Source organism: Pipra filicauda, unplaced genomic scaffold (genome assembly GCF_003945595.2).
Source record: "Pipra filicauda isolate LSUMZ 115617 unplaced genomic scaffold, ASM394559v2 scaffold55_size4083901_pilon, whole genome shotgun sequence".
Classification (NCBI taxonomy): Eukaryota; Metazoa; Chordata; class Aves; order Passeriformes; family Pipridae; genus Pipra; species Pipra filicauda.
The window spans coordinates 2185410-2203728 of NW_024104709.1; the positions used below are offsets into that span (position 1 = coordinate 2185410).

An 18319-nucleotide genomic window follows, 5' to 3' on the forward strand; every position below is an offset into this window, starting at 1 on the left:
TGTGTGCCCAGGATATCTTCTTTTAGCAAAAAGACACAACCTTGCTTTGGAGACAGGTAAATATACATCTGGGACAAAGTCTTACAGAGAGGATTAGAAACAATTAACTGAGGTGATTATTTATTGTGACAAAAAGGCACAGAAGCTGCCGCAAAGTGTTGGTTTACTGTCCATGCTAAGTAGTCTGACAGGAGCCTGGAGAAACAATATCCAAATAAATGAAGGTAGCATTTTTGTCTAGTGGCCCAGTTACAGGAGATTTTGTCATTTGCCTTTTCATTTAATAGAGCATCCAGATTTGTCAGCAAATATGGCATCTCTTTTCTGCATGAGAAAGAGATGGGTTGGTAGGTTGTCTTGCTTAGACAACTGTCATGGTTTTTACCTTGTCTGTATTAATGAAAACAAAAGAAAATATTCATCTTCTTGTACATTTCTCTCCTAATCTTAGCAACGTATGAGATTCTTTCTTTAGGACAGCGTGTCTCTGGTCAGACACAGGGCAGTTCTGTGCCTGTTCACAAGGAAGATACAGAACAGAGGCTTAACTCTTCTGCTTTATTCTTGGGATGTTCTGAGAAGATGGTATACGTTCAAATCCCTGGCTCCTGTTTCTCGTACAGAACCTTTTCTTTAGCTGATTTAAAGAAGAGCATTGAAAATGCTCAGGTGGATTAAGAAAAATGTAGGCCCTGACAAAAAAGCTGATGTTTTAGTAGAGAAAAGTAAAGCAGGAAAAAATTCGGATGATCATAAGGCACCCCTGGAAATGTGGATCACCACAGATGTTTTGGTTTCTTGGGGCCCAAGTATATTTATTGGTGTAGATACAGAGAAAACCAGCAGTGTTGTCTTATTTGAGTTTGTTTATGTTTAGGGTACCTTAACAGTACTGATGAGAAATCAGTATTTTTAGACAAAAAAATGGCAGTGCACAGTCACTTTTTGAAGTCTTAGATAGTTTGCACTGTAGTTAAGAGCAGCCTGGTCTAATTGTGGTCTCTCCTTCCTTTCTTTACACCCCCAACCCTCTTGAAAACAAGCATAGGCTATGATAAAGCTGTATTACCTTTGCTGACCAGTTGTTAAGTAAGGCCTGTACTGATGACAGGCCTGGGGTGTCTCCTAACGTCACTTATGTGAGATGGATCTAATGTTACTGGCCTTAAAATTATGGCTAGGAAAGCTACCAGAGAGGTGGGATGCACCTCGTGGTTCTGTGTGGGCTTGGTTCTGGTGCCAGTGGGCGCTGCAGTCCTGCCAGTCCTGAGGCCACCTCGTCTGTTCCCACTTCAGAGCACTCCAGCCCAGGAAGACACTGCATCTTAAAATACACTTTTAGAAGTTGAGCCTTGACATGAGGGGGTCTGGTACTAAAATTCACAAGAGCAGTACAGAGAATGTACAGCACTACACTGGCAAAAAGAGCATTTCCCCCCCACCACCAAGATGTAGGTAAGAATGCTGCATCGCAGTGTTTCATGTAGAAAATGTAACAGACCTGTTGTAATTTCTAAACAGCTCTATCCTTTTTACACTGTGGTTTGCCTTCAGAGTCTAAATATATTAGTACACTTTGTATTCACAAAGAAGAGAGTATGTGGAATTCATTGTGAATAGACAAGACTTCTAATAATTGACTACTTGTTTAGTGTGACAAATCTATTGATTTTAATAGACTTCTTTGGCTTACAGGGATTCAGATCAATGACACTAAACATTAATCTTAGTAAATACATCTATGTTTTGTTACTGGAACTGGAATTCCTAAGGCAATGTTTTGCTTTTTGTAACTATTTATATATGTGTAACTTTTAAAACTAATATTTGGCAGGGGGGTTGTTGGATTTGCGTTTTTTGTTGGGTTTTTTTTTTTTGAATACAGTAATGTGATTTTAAAAATGTCTTCGATACATCACAAAATGTATTAAAGGTTAATGATCTGCCAAATGAATGCTCTGGATCATGTTCACTTTTGTTATAGTTCTGCATTATGGTTTAGTGATTGTGTCTTGCTGGAACAATGTAATGTTCATCTTCGGTACTGAGGGGCAGCTGGTCAGTGATGTTTTGCCAAACCGAATAGTTTTTCAGTTTCGCTTTTGTATTTGCAGTAGTGCCTCCTGAAGCATTTACAGACATTGGTTCAAGTGCCAGCAGGTCTGTTGCGTAGCATTCGTGTTTGCTTCCCATTAAGAACTTTATGTTTTTTGCTTCCTGGTGTCACATTAATTGAGAGCAGTGCCTTTATGTAAACTCTTAGATCTCAAACTATGCTGTTAATCCCATCTAGCCTGGGCCCCAGCTGCAGGTGTGGTTAGCGGATGTGTGTGAGTTGTCTGAGAAGATGGTGTTTCATCTGCATTGTGGCATCCAGGAGTAAAACAGTAAGACAGGAAGGGAGGGCTAATAGGGATTGGTCAGTCCTCTTGCACTTGTTGTCCAGTACTCTTGTATGACTGTACTGGTATTTCTAGTAGCAACAGTCATCGAGTTTTTAATGGCTGTGATTACAGTAGTGTGAACTGGCTTTCACTGTGATTTGTGCTTCATGGTGCCAGGTGGAGCAGCTGGCAAGAAATGAGAAATTCTCCATCTGGTGAAAAAGGCAATTCCAGACAAAAAGGAGAAAAGCAAAAATCTTGTTTGGTCATGGTGAAAGTTCCCAGTAATATTTTAATTTTGGTTCTCTTCCTTTTTGTTTGTTTCAGTGATCACTCGCCTGAAAAAACTAAATCAGGCAGTTGCTATACCAAGGAGAACCACTTCCTCACCCCAAAGCAGGATGCTTGCTGCAGCTTGAAGTTGCAGTGTAGCGTTAGTCTACTCTTCCCAAAATCTCTCATTAAATAAGCATGCAGACACTTGTATACTTGCACCTGGTAAATTATTCATACCTGGCTTTGCTGTCAACAGTTTTTAGTTTCCCAAGTGCTGGGTTCATGACATGAAAAATGTCATGGAATAGCCATTCCCTCCCACCCATTATATGGCCCTGAAGACTGACAGCTGTCACTGACAACAGGAGTTTCCATTGATAATGTCTGAATGAGGATGAGCAGCGGATCTGAGGATAGCTGTGGACATTAGATAACCATGGTTCAGGTTACTTGGACTCTTTTCTCATGGTGCTGGGGCCTGGCTTAATTCTGAATAAGAACGAATGAATCGCTGCTTCCTGCAGTCTAGTTTTCTGTGGGAGTTTCCCAAACACAGAGCAAGTCTGGCCCTCCTTTGCTTCCCCTGACCACTGAAACTAGAACCCAGGTCACAAGTACCTGCCTCTGAGAAAACACTTGGCTGGGATGTTGGTCACCAGTGTGGAAGATAATTTATTGAGACAGGAGATTCCTCATTCTGCACTGTAACCTTTTCAGCTGGACTGTCTGTCCCTTTCCCTTGATTTGCTGCAGTCGAACAGTATATGCTGTCACTGACAGCATGAACCAGGCTAGCTGCTGGGATTCATACTTTACTGGGCAGCTTGCCACATACAGAGACATAAGATATAATGCTAAAGGCCACATCCGTCTCTTATTCAAGGAGGGTAATAAAGCAGATTTTATTTGACTTGTATAAATCCAGTTTAATTGGCTTTCCTGCTAACACTTTCATTAACATGTAAATTAGCTGTCCTAGAGCTGTTAATTATCTTTGCAGAAAATGTTGGATATGGTCATATAACGTACTCTTTCTTTTTTACTGCTCGTAATCTTTTATACTGAGGTGTGCCCATAAATATTCACTGTATTTTTTTTTTAAGGAGGACAAAGAGGCAAAGGCTCTGTGTCATCTTGTAGGGAAACGATTATCTTACTTAAGCATTATTCACCAGCCTGCTGCCATGTTAAACTGACACTCACGTAAGAAGATTAGCACTGGGTTTTATGGGCTTGGCCTTTGAAGGTTTGGGGGATTTCTTTTTAAGTGTCTGGCAAACGAGAGAGCAGAGGAGGATGACAGGTACTCAGACAAAGGTAGCATCCTCTCTTCCAGGATGCCTTGTGTTCAAAATTTGGCAGTGGCAGTGAAACAGGTAGGCATTACAAGGAAGAAAATGGCTGAATTCCCAGCGTCCAGGAAGCTGAGAACAAGCCAATTAATTTTCCTATGGGAAAAAAATCCCCACCCTTTTTAAATGCATCTTTTCTGAAAAAAAATTTCCAAGTGAGGGTTTTTTTGGCTTCACCAACTGCTTAAAAATATTCTCCTTCCTTTAATAATAAAAGATCTTGATGCTTCTCTTAACAAGTTACCACGACAAGTTGCAATCTGTTTGTTTTTTTAGCTGCCTGCTTTGCACAAATGGCATCTATCTTGTGCAGTTTTACCCCAAAGGCAAGGCAAAAGCCTGTGCAGCTAGAGCGGGACACATTTAGGTTCCAAGACCAGCTCTTTCCTCATCTGCACTGTAGAAATAAAATACTGACATGGCATTTGCTTATGAAGACACAGAATGGGAACAGGGACACAACTACTGAATTGCTTAAGTGCCTTTAGCATAAGACATCAATAAGTCAGTGACTGTGTCATTGGCTGCTCTCAACTGTTCACCATATTTCTTCAGGATTTGCATAGATAATATACAAGCAGACTGTACCATTTCTTCCAAAAGGGACTGTCATTGTCCAAGTGCTTTTTCTCTGCAAAGAATGTTGTTGGACATGGGCTTATGAACAAAAACCAGGTGAGTTTTGGAACTGTGGTAGAAGACCATCTAGGGCTGATTTTGAGCTCACTGTAGGTGAGAGCAATGTTTTGAGAGGCAGCCCAAGCCTTCTGGTGTAGCTGAGGCACATTACTACAGTGTCATGGACAGCGCAGCACTTATGTCTGCTGTAATACAGGGGGCCACTTGCCTGATTTGGCATAAAACCAGGCATTTCCTCCTGGTCCCAGGCACCACCTCTCCTGGTTCTGCTTTATATCCAGGAAGTGGTACACACCACTCATTTTACTTCCAGAGAGGAATGTGTCTAACAGGGTAAGTGCTGCCAACACAGCCACTGGTAAAGATCTACAAGCAGATATGTCTGAGCCTTGTTTCCACAGCAGAAAGTAGCAGACCAATACCAGTGTTACTGCTGTCTTTATACTTGTGTACATTCCCTTCTGGATGTTCATTCCAGAATAACTGTGGCAATCTAACTATTAGAGGTAAGGATGCTTTATTTCAAACAATTGATTAAAATATAAATTCCACAGGAAAATGTTTTTCTTAATGTCTTTTTTTCCATACATCATTACATGTTCTTATATATGATTCGTACCCAAAATGAAATAAAACATCTTAAGATGGATTAATAAAAAGAAATAACTTAGAATAAAGAATTTTTCAAACAAGCTGTGGATAATGTTAGGTTGTATGTACTCTATATACTTCCCTCCAGGGGCAGTATCTTTATCTTTAAACATGAAAATGAAATGTAGCATGGACAGATGATCTATTTCATTAAATAAAAAAGATTAATTTTTTATTTTGCATCATAATTATGATTTCTGTAGGAACATTAAGGAGGCAAAATTTACAATTCTAAATCAGTATTTGTCTTCATCAAGGTATTTTTGTTTTGTTCTAAGACAAGCAGTTTGTTGAACCCTTCTGACAATGCACTGCTGTCTTCATCATCACTAAATGTAACCCAGTGACTGAAATCTTTCAGGTTGGGGTGTTTTAAATTCTCTGAAGTGTGTGCTGAAGAAGTAGCTGATGTTGCCTTTATGGAAAGAGGGCAGGAAGAAGGCACGTCCAGGTCCAAAAGACTGGTGTTCTCTGGAAGGGAGCTGGTATCCAAGCGTTGTGGATGCTGGCCTGCTGTTATAGGAAGGCCCTGGAGATTAGCATTCAGTTCTGCAGCAGTTGGTGTCAACAGTTTTGTTGTGCTGTTTTCTGGGCTGGTGGAGGCTGTAGGAGCTGAGCGAGCAAGGACGTCAGTCTGGGGGCAGGACCCAGGGTTGTTGTTGTTGGAGTTGAACATTGACCCACTAAAAAGTGGGCTGTCACTGCTCTGGAGAACTTGCAGATGAAAAGCTGCAGGAGCAGACTTCTTCCTTCGTGGTGGCACCTTTGGGGCAAAGGGAACACTCTGGGGAGGCAGTACAATGGCCTCAGCCATGCTTGCTGAGGGGGGCTGCCTTTCAGTGTTTCCCCGGCTCTCCTGGGGCTTTCCAGCTTGTGGTGTTCTGGGTTTAGGGACTGGAGTGATCTTGGTTGGACAAAGAATAGCTCTGTCTTCTAGATGAGGCTCTAGCAAGCCAAAAGGAGACTGTACTATCTGTTGGTCAAACTGCTCTTCTGTAGATGTGGCCTGAGGGGGAAAAGGAAGAAGAAATGTGAGAAAAAATGGGTACCTTAAAGTTTGAGTCACTACTGTTGCAAGTCTTATTGATGGCGTTACGAAGAGAAACTGGCTGTCCTGGAAGAAAAAAAAACCAGTCCAAAGAGGAGGCTTGACAGCACAGTTCTACACTGTACCTGCTGGGCTCTGTGCTCATGCATTGTGCCTTGCACCCGTGTTCATTTAGAGAGAGCTAGAGGACAGCCTGTTTGCTCCGTGTGTGAGAAATACATCTCTTTCTGACCATCTCCCTTTCACATTAGGATTTTGCTCTGGGCCAAATTAACACAGTTCTGCGAAGAGTTATTTATTTGTGACATCTCTCCACTGACTAATATTATTTAAGCAAGAATGCATAGGGAGGCCTAAATTAATGGGCACGTGCCTTTGGGTATATCCTGAGAGATAAGAATGAAGGACAATTAGCTAATGCTAACCCAACAAATGCATTAATGGCTCTGCCCTGTCTCACTGATGCTAGAAACTGAAGATTAAAGTAAGCTCTCAAAGTACAGTCTAGCATATATCCACCATTTAAAAATATATAAATAATGAGCCCAGCTCAGTCTAAGAGGGCAAGGGCTCCTTCACATTTCTCACGCTTGGTGTGATTGAATGTAAGCATTTAAATTCTTTATTACTCTTGCATAGAATTAAAAGATAATATAATTCTAATGCAGGCAAAATATTTACTCTGTATTTCATGATGGACATATCCCCTGCCACTTCTGTCTATATGCTGTTGTTAAGTTGCCTACATTTGACTGCACGCTCTTTTAGCGAGGTGGATTGGGTAGAGGTTTTCAAGTACACAACTCCCATCTGACCTCCCTCAGGTGGAGGAAGGAGTGGAATTCCAAAGCAGAATCAAACTGAAATGGATCTATTCCTGCACAAGCTCTCACATAACTAACACCAAAATAGCAATCCCTCTTAGCACCTTTCAGGAGTGACCTGGGAATGGTGACAAAACAAACAAACTGACCACTACTTGGCACGTGCTTTCTGGTGGGTTTTTCTTTTGTTTGGGTTTTTGTGTGTGTCTGTTTTTTGCTTTTTTTGTGTGTGTATGTTTTTGGTTCATTGGTTGGTTTTGTTTTGGGTTTGTCTGTGGGTTTTTTGTGGGGTTTTTTTTTGGTTGGGTTCTTTTTTTTTTTTTTTTGGTGAATCTGCTAAGTAAAGATGGCACAAAGTCCATTATAGAGAAGGGGTGAACGCCTTTAAGACAGGAAGGTAAGGCAGGAGCCCTGACAACTCAGAACAAAGTTTTCTTAGCAGAGGTTCTGTTAAAGGAAGAATATAAAAGGTTATATTTGTCTTTCTCTGGTACTTAAATTGCTTTCAACATTAAATAATTATTTCAGCAGCTCTAGAGGTGAACTGTTATCTTCACTATAGAGACCTGACAGAGATTAAAACCTGAACACCTACAGGTTTGTATTTTTAAGAACCTGAACTCTTGAGTAGACTCCAAAATTCAAATTGAAAGGCTGAATCCCATTACAAGGTGTGCAAGAAAAGCAAGGACACAGGATGCAGAACTGATGAAGAAGCTGCCTCAAGTCATTACAGAGTAAATCACTCATGGTCAAAAGTAAACACTGTGATGAAGAAGAGGTGAGTCTTAAATCCTGAGAAGGTTTAGACAAACCAGAAAAAAGGTAACAAAATCTAAGAGAATGAACTGACAAACAAAAAAGTGGAATATGGCTCTCTTTCCTTTCCAATCTTTCTTACATTTTATGCAAAATCATTTCAGTGCCTGCTGACGTGACAGGACTTCATACAAACTGTTTAACAGCCTACCCCTCCTGCCATTGTTCACATTGGGTAATGGAGGCTGGATGCATTTGGCTGCAACTGTCTTACATTTTCCACCTTGACTCCAGTCCTTTGCAGGGGTACTGGCTTCTTTGGAGTTGGAACTTTGGGTGGTGGACGGTGAGGCACAGGCACTGGTCCTGCCTGCAACCCTTGAAATGAGGCTGACTTTAGGTTGCTGGGAAGAGGCTCGGGTTTCGTGAAAGTCTGGTTTCTGCTTGGAACAGGCTTTACTGCATCTTCCTGTAGTCCTGAAAAGCAAAACCAAATATGGCATCTCAGCCTGATTAGAATGCAGCTTCAAGGTATTTTCTTTCACGAACATCTTTCCCATAATGTTCAGGCCTAAAGGGCTGACTCAGGCCAAGAAGGTAGGTTTTAGAAATAAGCACAGACCTTTGCAATTCTATCACGTTTGTAATAATAAGCTGTTAGGGAAAAACTCCCATCTGAAATAATTTTATGTGAACTAGCAGTACTGTGCCACCATTTGGCCAAGTGGAAAAAACACTGGCTGGGGGTTCAGGAGTACTGGCCTAAAGTCCTGAGTCTCCTTTTGCCCCAATCTGAAAAGTCAAGATAATGATACCAAGCATGTCTTGTAGAGTACTTTGGGAAAAACTGTGAATGCCAACTGGTGGTACAACATAAGGGACTGAAAGTGATGCTAACCAGACTAGTTTTCTCACCCACCTCAAGAGAAATGCTTAATGTGAATTTCAAAAGTAATGGGAAGTAAATCTGATTTCAAAATGAAATGAACAGCACTGAGGAACAAACAGAAGAATTTATGCCTTTATGATATTTCTAAATAAATGGAATTAGTCCAGACTACATTTGTTCTTTTTATAAATGAAAAAGTGATGTTTTTCTCCTAAACTGAGAGTCTTGCAAACTCAGGTAGCCATTCTCATTCATGCAGCGTCAGCAGAAAGACTGCATGCAACCCTGGAGGGTACATTCACAGTACCTAAGCTAGTTTCCTGCTCTAACTTGCCCTTGCAAAAGGCTCTCTTCTCCAGGGACTGGATAGAGAGCCAAAACACAGAGTAGCCTGTTAGCTTAACTATTCAAGCTGAAGTGCTGCAAGCTTCTATCTAGGTTACAACTATACTTGCTGTCCAAATGTGAACAGAATCCAGGTTATTTCTCCTGCAGCTGTATTTGCTCTGTAGTTCTGCTTGGAATAATAAGCATTCACTAAATAGAGCAGCAAATATCTTTTATGCAACTCTGAGCTAACACAGGCACCACTTACTTTAGTAAGATCCCATCTTTATATTTTAATTTTTCTGACTAAATCTGGACATAAATAACCTAAGGTGCTCCTAGTAGAAGGTTCTACAACAAAATATAAAACTTTAATCATCTTCAAAAAAGGTTAATATTACCAGAACTGACAGAGAATACCATGTACAATTTTGCAAGAATGTGTTCAGGTGAAATTCTGAATAGAAATATGTGCATCTGGGCTATGATGAGATGGATGAATACACCTACAGTTTTCTTTATTTAAAGATTTTTAGAAGTCAGTAAGAAAGCTGTGCTCACCTCCTTTGGCTTCCATAAGACATCTGATAGCTTCTTCTGCTTCCTCAGCTGTGGTGGTTTTGATCTGCTTGACATTGTAAGGTTTGCTTATTCCAGTCCGGACTTTAGGCTTTAAAAAAAATATGAGAATGAGTAATCTTGAGAGAATTGATTTTTCTTGTACACCTGTAATTCTACAGCTAAGATCATACACCTGTAAAATTCTGTTCTTGCCAGTGGCAATTCAGAATTTAGTATAAATTAACTTAAGAATCTTTTGGCAAATATTACATTTTTGCTACCAGCACTATTCATTCTCACTCTCTCTCTCTTTGGCCTTCCTAATTCCTGGCACTTTATTAACTTTTTTCTAGTGTCTAGCAGGGCCTACAGTATTACAGTATTACAGTACTAGAAGTTATCTTAGCATTTTCAGCTCAGACATGTGATGGACTTCCTTCCTTGTATGACAGGTCCATCCTGTACATGATGCTCAGTGTGAGCGTAGATGGAAGAGATCAGGACAATGGCAAGAGGCCATGCTGAGCAGCAGGACTCACTGGCTGCTGAGGGGCTCCAGGTAGCAGCTTTGCTGTTGCCAGGATGGAGCAGGTGGAATGGCTTCCTGGAGAGAGGGAACCATCTGAGGGGGACTTTTTGACTGATGTTCCGGCTGAAAGAGGAATAAAAATAGCTTTTTACATTCAAGAGCTGGTACAACATTTTATCTGCAATGGAGCAAAAACAATGTGCTTGGAAACTGTTTGTGATAAATAAAAGAGATGAAGAGATGCCATCACCCTCCCTGCTCCTCCAGGGACAGATACATTAAGCAAGACCTTCCTGTAGGACACTGAGGACCTTGAGTCCTTCTGCGTGAGTGCCAAGAGTCAGACACTTTAATCTAGGCAGAGTGATGTGCTTAACGGTCACTGGTCTAATCTAAGGTGAAAAAAAAATCTCAACACAGAACAAAATGCTGAAATCTTGAACTGTTTCAGGAAGCAGTTTCCTAGTTAGTCTTACTTTCATTTAATTAATTAGATAACCTCAGTGCACTAACATTGCACACTAGGCACAGAAATACAGATACTGGTGTTGCCACTTCTGTGCAACAGACTCAGAAATGAATGGGAATAATCCTTCTAACAGGGAGCCTGACAGAACCTTTAATTTAAGACTGGAAAATGTACACAAAAGAGAGATTTTTGGGCTGCAAGAAAAGCATGATGTATAGCTTGTCTAAGACAGAAAGCGAAGATGATGTTGCTGATCTCGCAATCAGCATTCACCAAGAAGTAGCCATAAAAAAGGAGCAGCACAGCACTGATGGCATTTCAGGTGTGCAGAGCTTAGGTAAAGAGCATCACTTCCCCTTTGTGCCTCACTGAAAATCATAAGCCACTTTGCATTTCTTTCATAAACACAAAAGCAAGCAAGAATTGCTTGCAAAGCAGGAAAGGAAAAACTGTCCAGAACAAGTATTTTGTCAAAGCTTTTTATAAGTATGATTACAATTAATTCAGAAACCACGAAACTGCAAGAAAACACTCAGTAACTTTGGAAGTCAGTAGGCATAAATACCAATATTTTTATTGCCACAAAGTGGCTGCTCAACTCACTAACCTGAGTGATGAGTTCGTGTGAAACATATAGACCATTCTATCTTACTAAAGGCACTTTTTTTGTGGAGTACCTGTCATTCTGGAGACAAACTTCTCCCAGTACTAACAGCAGCCATACTCAAGCTGAAACAGGCTGGGAGGCAAGTACCTCAACAGCCTGACGTTTCAGAACAAGAAATGGCAGGCAAAACCTGTTCAGCTGGGGCCAACACAGCATTAAAGAAAGTTAAACTCACCAGGAGGTGGAGGTCTCTGTGGCGGCTGAAGTGGCCGAGGCCTGGTAGGAATGGACAGAGACCTGCTTGGAATCCGGCGGTGGCATTCCCCACTTGCCTCCAGCTCCTGCTTCAAATCAGCCAGGTCTGTATCATCTATGGAAAATTTTGAAGTATTTTTATTATTTATTTTTGAAGTATTATTGGGTGAAATGCACCAAATCCAAGTGATCAGGAGAGAGGTGACTGTGAATGGCTCACCTCAACCAGGTATCTCAGCAACACAACATGGCTCCTTTCATATTGTTTTGTTCTCCCCCAGTGTCTGCCTGCTCCCACTGCAGGAAACATCTACCCTTTTGTCAAATGCTTCTCTCTCTCTCCTTTCCCACCATTTATTAACTGTTTGTACCAACACAAAGACTTGCTTGCATATGATCTCAGGGTTACTAGTCACCTTGTTAGATTCTGAGCTTTTTACAGCCAGACTTGGTGGCAACCTGCTCTCATTCAAACTGCCATGGCTAATCATGGCCAATTCCTTGCTCTTCCATCCCAAACACAGGAATTTCATCTGAGGATTAGACACCTTTTCTTGCTCAGGACAACTGTTTTTATGCCAGACAAAAATCTGTCTGAATGGCTCACTCATCACATCTCTGCTTTCCAGCAACATCTCCTAATAGGTACACTTGCCTCAGTCTGCTAGACTTTGGCTGCACCTTCCATCACTAAGTAATTACTGCCTTTCATCTCATCTAAGCCTCTCTGACAGCTGTAGAGGGGAGAAGTAAGGATTGCTTTATTGTCCCTGTCTGCTATAGTGAAGATTTTCACTTCAGTCCTCTTGCCCTGCCATGGCTGCCCTGCCTCTGTTCTTTAGGGCTCCAAGATTCACTGGGTTTAGTTTCGTCCCTGTGGTTTTGAGGAGATGGGGAAGGAATTGTGTAGCAGCAGTCTCTCATACTTCAGGTATTTTTAAACAAGTTGTTGTTTTTCAGAAAGCTTTGTTCTGCAGGGAATACCAAGCTGCCTCACAGCCTCCTACTCCCACTCAGCAGCGGATGGCATCCAGAGAGACAGAGCCTGTCATCTGCCCAGCCCACCCTCCCTCTTCTCTGCATTTTTAATACTTCTGAGCTGCAGAAACGGGCTCATTGGTAGGATCCAAGCAGTCATGCAGGCACCTAGAAGCACGGTTTGAAGTTCTGGCAGTGAAACTGAACATGAAAAAAACAGCCATCACCACCCAATCCCTTCCCCCAAAAGGCTGCTGGCAGAGACATCAATTTTGTGAGGCTATGCCCTTCTCTGACCTCAGAAACATATACACACTGTTGTGCCTGTCACTTGTTTCCAGCTGTGTCTAACACCAGCTACACAATCATCGTACCTTCAATTAGGAGTTACTGAGGCAGAATTGGAAGCTTATGGAGGCATCTGAAATTGCAGACACTTTAAGATGAATTGAATATATCATATTTTGAGTTGTGTGAGATCATGACCCCATCCTGACCTCCTTCAAACTATACTCCATAATCTCTATTTACTTTGTGATATTTTTTGAGGGGAAGAGTTAATGTGGGTGACAAGAGTCACTGCAGTTCTCTGTGGCTTAATGAATCATCACACAGTAGGCCAGAGGTGCTTGGAGGGCAAGGCACCCTATAATAAAAGTGATTGGCTTCACAGTATTTAATAATGATTCCTTGACTCAGGGCTAGGTTTCTGGGTCTGGCCACGCTGCACTGAGCCTATGACTCAAGATGGGCAAGAAAGCCATAAATCACTGTTGGAAAATCTGTCTATGTAAATGTAGGAATTTCATTTTATCTTTTTGAACTCTACTTCTGACTCAACCTTTGGAGGTATTAAAGTTTTCACTGTTATGTCAGAGGACAAAGCACTTCTGAGAGAGTGAAGAATCACAGCTACTGAATCACTGGGTGTCACAATCAAGTGTTTAATACGCAACCCAGCCTGTCAATGCTTGGCCACTAAAGCACGTCCTGATCATATCCCACTGGCTTAGCTAGTTCTTGGTGCAGTTTTTGTCAGTATTCTCTTCACAGCTTTATCTTCTCTTTACCGAGTCACGTCACAATAATGTGCAAACAAGCCATGTGACCAAGAAAAAAGTTAATGCACTTATGAAGTACTACAAGAATGAATATATATTTTCTGTGAACCTCAACTTTCTCAGAAATAAATCAAATGGGAACAAAGGAGAAATTTTAGGCCTCTCAAGTAATATGAACAAAACAACCTCCCAGCTTACACCTGACTGCTTTAACACTGCTACTACTCAAAGGAGAGTTGAGCCCATCACTGAATCAAACAGGATTCCTTTGGTTTGATTTTGCACTGGGCCTAAGAAAACAACATACAATCTTTTGTTGCATGCTCTGGTGCCAAACAATATCAAGTGAATAAAAAGACTTAGTTTCTCATGGCTATAAAACAGCATTTTTCAGCACTCTTGCCTTGCTCTGGGCTAGAGAGAAGGAGAATCTAAGCTTTATTGCTGTTATGCCTGAGGGCCTCAGTTACAGTCACTAACTCAATGGCAGTTGAGCATGAATAGCTACTACAGGAGGACCTAGAATGAAAATAAAAATGAATAGGAAAATACAACAGGAGAACAAACAACAAACCTTCAGGTCTTACTTTAAGGAAGGTAGATACTTTACCTTTATACAGCCGTGGGTTTTGTCCAGATTTGTTTGAAAGAGCTATGGATGCACAGTGTCCGGAGCCGTCAGACATATCTTCTGCTGTGTCTGCTACTAGGTATTGACACAAAGCATCATCTAAATAATCATCTTCATCCTCTATATCACCTGGATTAAAATATTAGATAACACAGAATTAGTGAACAAATGCATTCTCTATCTCTCCATACTACCAATGAATTAACCTATACTATCAATTAATTTAATACACAGGCTGGGCAAAATTCTTGTGTAACCAACCCATGTGTTTCATTACAGTGTGTCTCTATACAGACAACTGTACCATACACTGAATTTGCTAACATATATCAAAACACTAAATTGATGGGATGATCTAAGTAACAGGTCTCTGCCAAAGCACAGTGCCAGGTCATGACTTCAGTTACAATCCTCTCTTAAAAAAGTGTGGCTTTGTTACAAATCAAGATATAACTGACACTCACACTGTACCTTCCCTGTGTAACCAAAGTCAGCGAAGCAATTTCTCACAACTTTGCTTAGAAACCTGTTGCTTACCTTCTGAGTCATAGTCCAAACTTGAAAAGTCAAAATTTTCTTCCAGAAGATGGGAATTTGCCGTAGGGGACATGGGGACAATGCTGTCCCGTTTTCGAGCAATTTCCTCATGAAGGCCCTTTAGCCAGTCTTTAGTCTTGGGCTGGATCTTCACTGTTCTGCCTCTAACCTAATGCAAAGAAAGAATTGTTCCCCTTTGCCAAGTTACTTCACAAAACAAGAACACCTGAACAAAATAAGCAAATGTTGCCTGCTGTACAATTGCTTCAGAAACTGATGCAACTTCAGAAGCTAAATGAAAAGGAAACACTCTTCCTACCCCCATAACCCTGTTTTCAGACTGTATCAATATTCTTGAAAGAAAATGAACTTCACAGCTCAAAAGCACTGCTGCTGCATTTGGGAAATATTGGAGAAATAGGTGAAACATCAAATATCATCAAAAGGATACTATGATAGTAATATTGGTGTGGGAGGTTTCAATTTTTGAGCCAGCAGTTTTAAAACACACAAGAGTTTGTTGCCTGCTGCCATCTGTAAGGAGACTCTCTGATCATATATGGTTGATGTGTACGCAAAAGTATATTATTAAACAGGTTATGACTACTGCTGTCTACCTGTGTTGCTCTATGACATTTGGGGTGAAATGTATCCAAGCCAGCAGGATATATTACGACAGGAAAATTAGCTTAAAAAGTTCTCAGCCCAGGTTCCCAGCACCTTCACACACTGTGTATATACAATTGTGTTTCAGTCCATGCTATCAATGGCATGAGTCAAATTAAAAGAGAAAACTGCAAATATTAAAGAAGAATGAGAGTTAAATCCATTACTTCAGGGTTGAGTTTACAGGGCAGCCCCACAAACAGTTTTGTCAGCAAAAATGAGGGGGTTGATGAATTGCAGAGTACATGCGTGGGAAGGAAGAGCAGGGGATGGGAAGGTAAACGCCTACTGCTAATGCTGAATTTGCCATGGAGGCCAATGAATCATGTTGTTCCAGCTTGGTAGAAGGAGTTTATTTGATACACTTAAGAGAAATGAAAAATCTCCAAACCACAATCATGAGGATGCTTTGGCAACAGTATAAAGTCACACAGAATCTCAGGAGAACTTCTTCAAGTGCCAGAACAATGACCAAGTCCATGTATTCTGCAGTGGTATCAGAGGCCAGATCCTAAGAACTGCTTAGGAGCTCCATGAAAGATCACCTCATGCCATCCTGAAACTGAAATACTGCATTGAAAGCCTCAGCAGTGGTGAAAGCTAAGGACTTTGTGAGCACTAACTTCCTTTGAAATAATGCTACTTGATTTACCTAGAAACTCAACTACCTTATTCTAAGCAGCCACTTTTGAGAAATTTGTTATGAAATTATTGTTATAGGTTTGAGAGAATCTTACTTTGACACCATCTATATCCATAACATGAAGAGCTGACTTGCTGTCTGCAAATGTCACCAGCATTTGACCTCCAATGATCCTAGTGAAAAAAGGCAGAGGAGAAAAAACAGTGCATTTTACTCCACAATTGCATAAAACCCTTAAAGGCAAGTATGATAGTTTTCTATCCTATATAGATATATATCTCATATGAAATATAATATATATGATACATATATATATATATGAGATACATAATAGCTATGTATTTGGTTTTAGTTGTATTTTCCTTCACAATTCTATTTTTTGGGGAGGAGTAGGTGATCTGTGAATCCCACTTCTCTCCCTTCCTCCCTTGTGTGACCCCAGCACCCTGTCCTTTACTGGATCGCTCCTGAAGCAGCAGTACAAACATCCCAACAGCTGTTGACGGGGCACCCAGTCCAATATCCACACTCCCTCTGTACTGACTTCTATGGTTCTGCATACCCTTCACCTCAGAGGACATGTTCCCAAAGACTAGTATACCACCAAGATCTAAAGCAATTAAAACTAACTAAACCAAAACCACCAAAGCATGTTCTTTTCTTGCTCATTTTCTTCGCAAGCAAGGTGATGCTGCTGTTCCTGCAGGGCTGCTTTTGAACCCTCAGTTAATATTGGTACTTCACAAAACTACACAACAACAGATTATCAGCTTTCTCCATTAATAAATGGATCCAATACAACATAAACAAGTTTCTGGTGGTGTTTCCCAGAGGTCAACTGTTAGGTCTTTTGCCTGTATTTCTCAAAACAGAAGTCTCATAGCTGTGCTGGAGCCCTGTACAGAATCAATCAGAATGAAATTAAGCTGCTCTGCCAGAAGGTATCCCACTCTCCCTCTCAAACACAGCACGTGACAGCACTGCAAGAAGCTGTACTATTACCAAAACAGCAGTAGACCCCCAACAGAAAGGAGACCCAGTCAGGAAATCCTACTGAGTGTGAAAGAGTTGTGGAAGAGAGCAGATCTCCTCAGAGGAGGTGAAGCAGGGCCCAAAGACCCACCAGAAACAGAAATGCATGGAAGTGAGGCCTGAATCTAAAGGTGATAATTTACGTCAAAGCCTCTGCTTTATGATGGTGTCTTGAATAAAATTCTCTTCCACTCAGCCAAGAGAGCTGTTAGACTATTTCTTTAACAGGTTGTTGTGAGGTATAAGGTATTCAAAACATTTGTATTACATTTCTAATGAAGAATTCAACATGCAGGAAAGGAATTAAACATAGTACCTTCCAAAACAAAGTTAACTCTGTCAGGACAAAAGGGATTTTCTAGTCTGTGCTTTTAATAGATAACATGCCATTTCAGATCCCAAACTTACCTGACCAGAACAACAGTGCCATAATCCTCAAACATTTGCATAAGCTCTGTACGCAAGTCCTCAGGAAATTCATTTTTCTCTTCAGGTGTTGGTGATAGCAGATTTACCACTACTGTGGCATCCAGTGGTCCCTGGAAAGATGACACTTCCCGGAAAACACTCTCACGGGCAGCTTCATTAACCTCCTGAACTTCCACTTCTACAATAGCTAACACTGGCCTACGTGAAACAAAGGAAAAATGCTTATTTAAAAATAAGAAATGCTTATATAAATCTAAAGTCTATTTCAAGAAGTAGGGCAGGTAAGCTTCATTTTTCCTGCAGTGGTCAAGATCATACCTTGAGCACTATTAATTATATTTCCCAGCCCTGCATTACCTGAATGTAACAGTGAGGACACACCACAAAGGATTTTAAATAACAGTTGTATGTAGCACTTTTGGCAAACCTGCAGACTAAAAATACCAGGATACTTCACTCATTATCAAACAGCTGTGTCCCAAAACCTCTATAGATCAGGATGGAAATATATTATTTTCTGTTAGACAAGGCCACATAAAGATATCTTCTTCCAAAAATTAAGGACAAGGTACTCTAAGTGTATAATGTTTTTATGTAGCAAATATATGTCAATCATTATAAGCTGCCAAGGCTGCAAACTTGCTTCTTGAGCCGTTTCTTACAAATTACCTCTCTGTGTGTTAGATCTGAATAAAATTGAGAGAGCTGTCTGAAAGAGTAAAACTCATCTCAGTGGAAGCAATCCACATTCTTGGATTTCCACCTGCACGTA

General features: G+C 40.8%; 1 protein-coding gene across 1 annotated transcript in view; it reads right to left on the minus strand.

The window, feature by feature from the left end:
• Positions 1-5151: 5151 nt before the first annotated feature.
• The window catches only part of SYNJ2 (synaptojanin 2), a 70324-nt gene continuing 57156 nt past the window's right edge, over positions 5152-18319 (minus strand). Inside the window, exons 19-27 of the mRNA XM_039387410.1 lie at positions 17527-17745; positions 16181-16259; positions 14778-14946; positions 14220-14369; positions 11551-11685; positions 10250-10362; positions 9711-9819; positions 8208-8410; positions 5152-6308 (exon numbers count right to left, since the gene is read on the minus strand). Of these exons, the coding sequence (XP_039243344.1) occupies positions 5526-6308; positions 8208-8410; positions 9711-9819; positions 10250-10362; positions 11551-11685; positions 14220-14369; positions 14778-14946; positions 16181-16259; positions 17527-17745 (1960 nt within the window). The 3' untranslated portion in view covers positions 5152-5525. The remainder of the gene's footprint in view (positions 6309-8207; positions 8411-9710; positions 9820-10249; positions 10363-11550; positions 11686-14219; positions 14370-14777; positions 14947-16180; positions 16260-17526; positions 17746-18319) is intronic.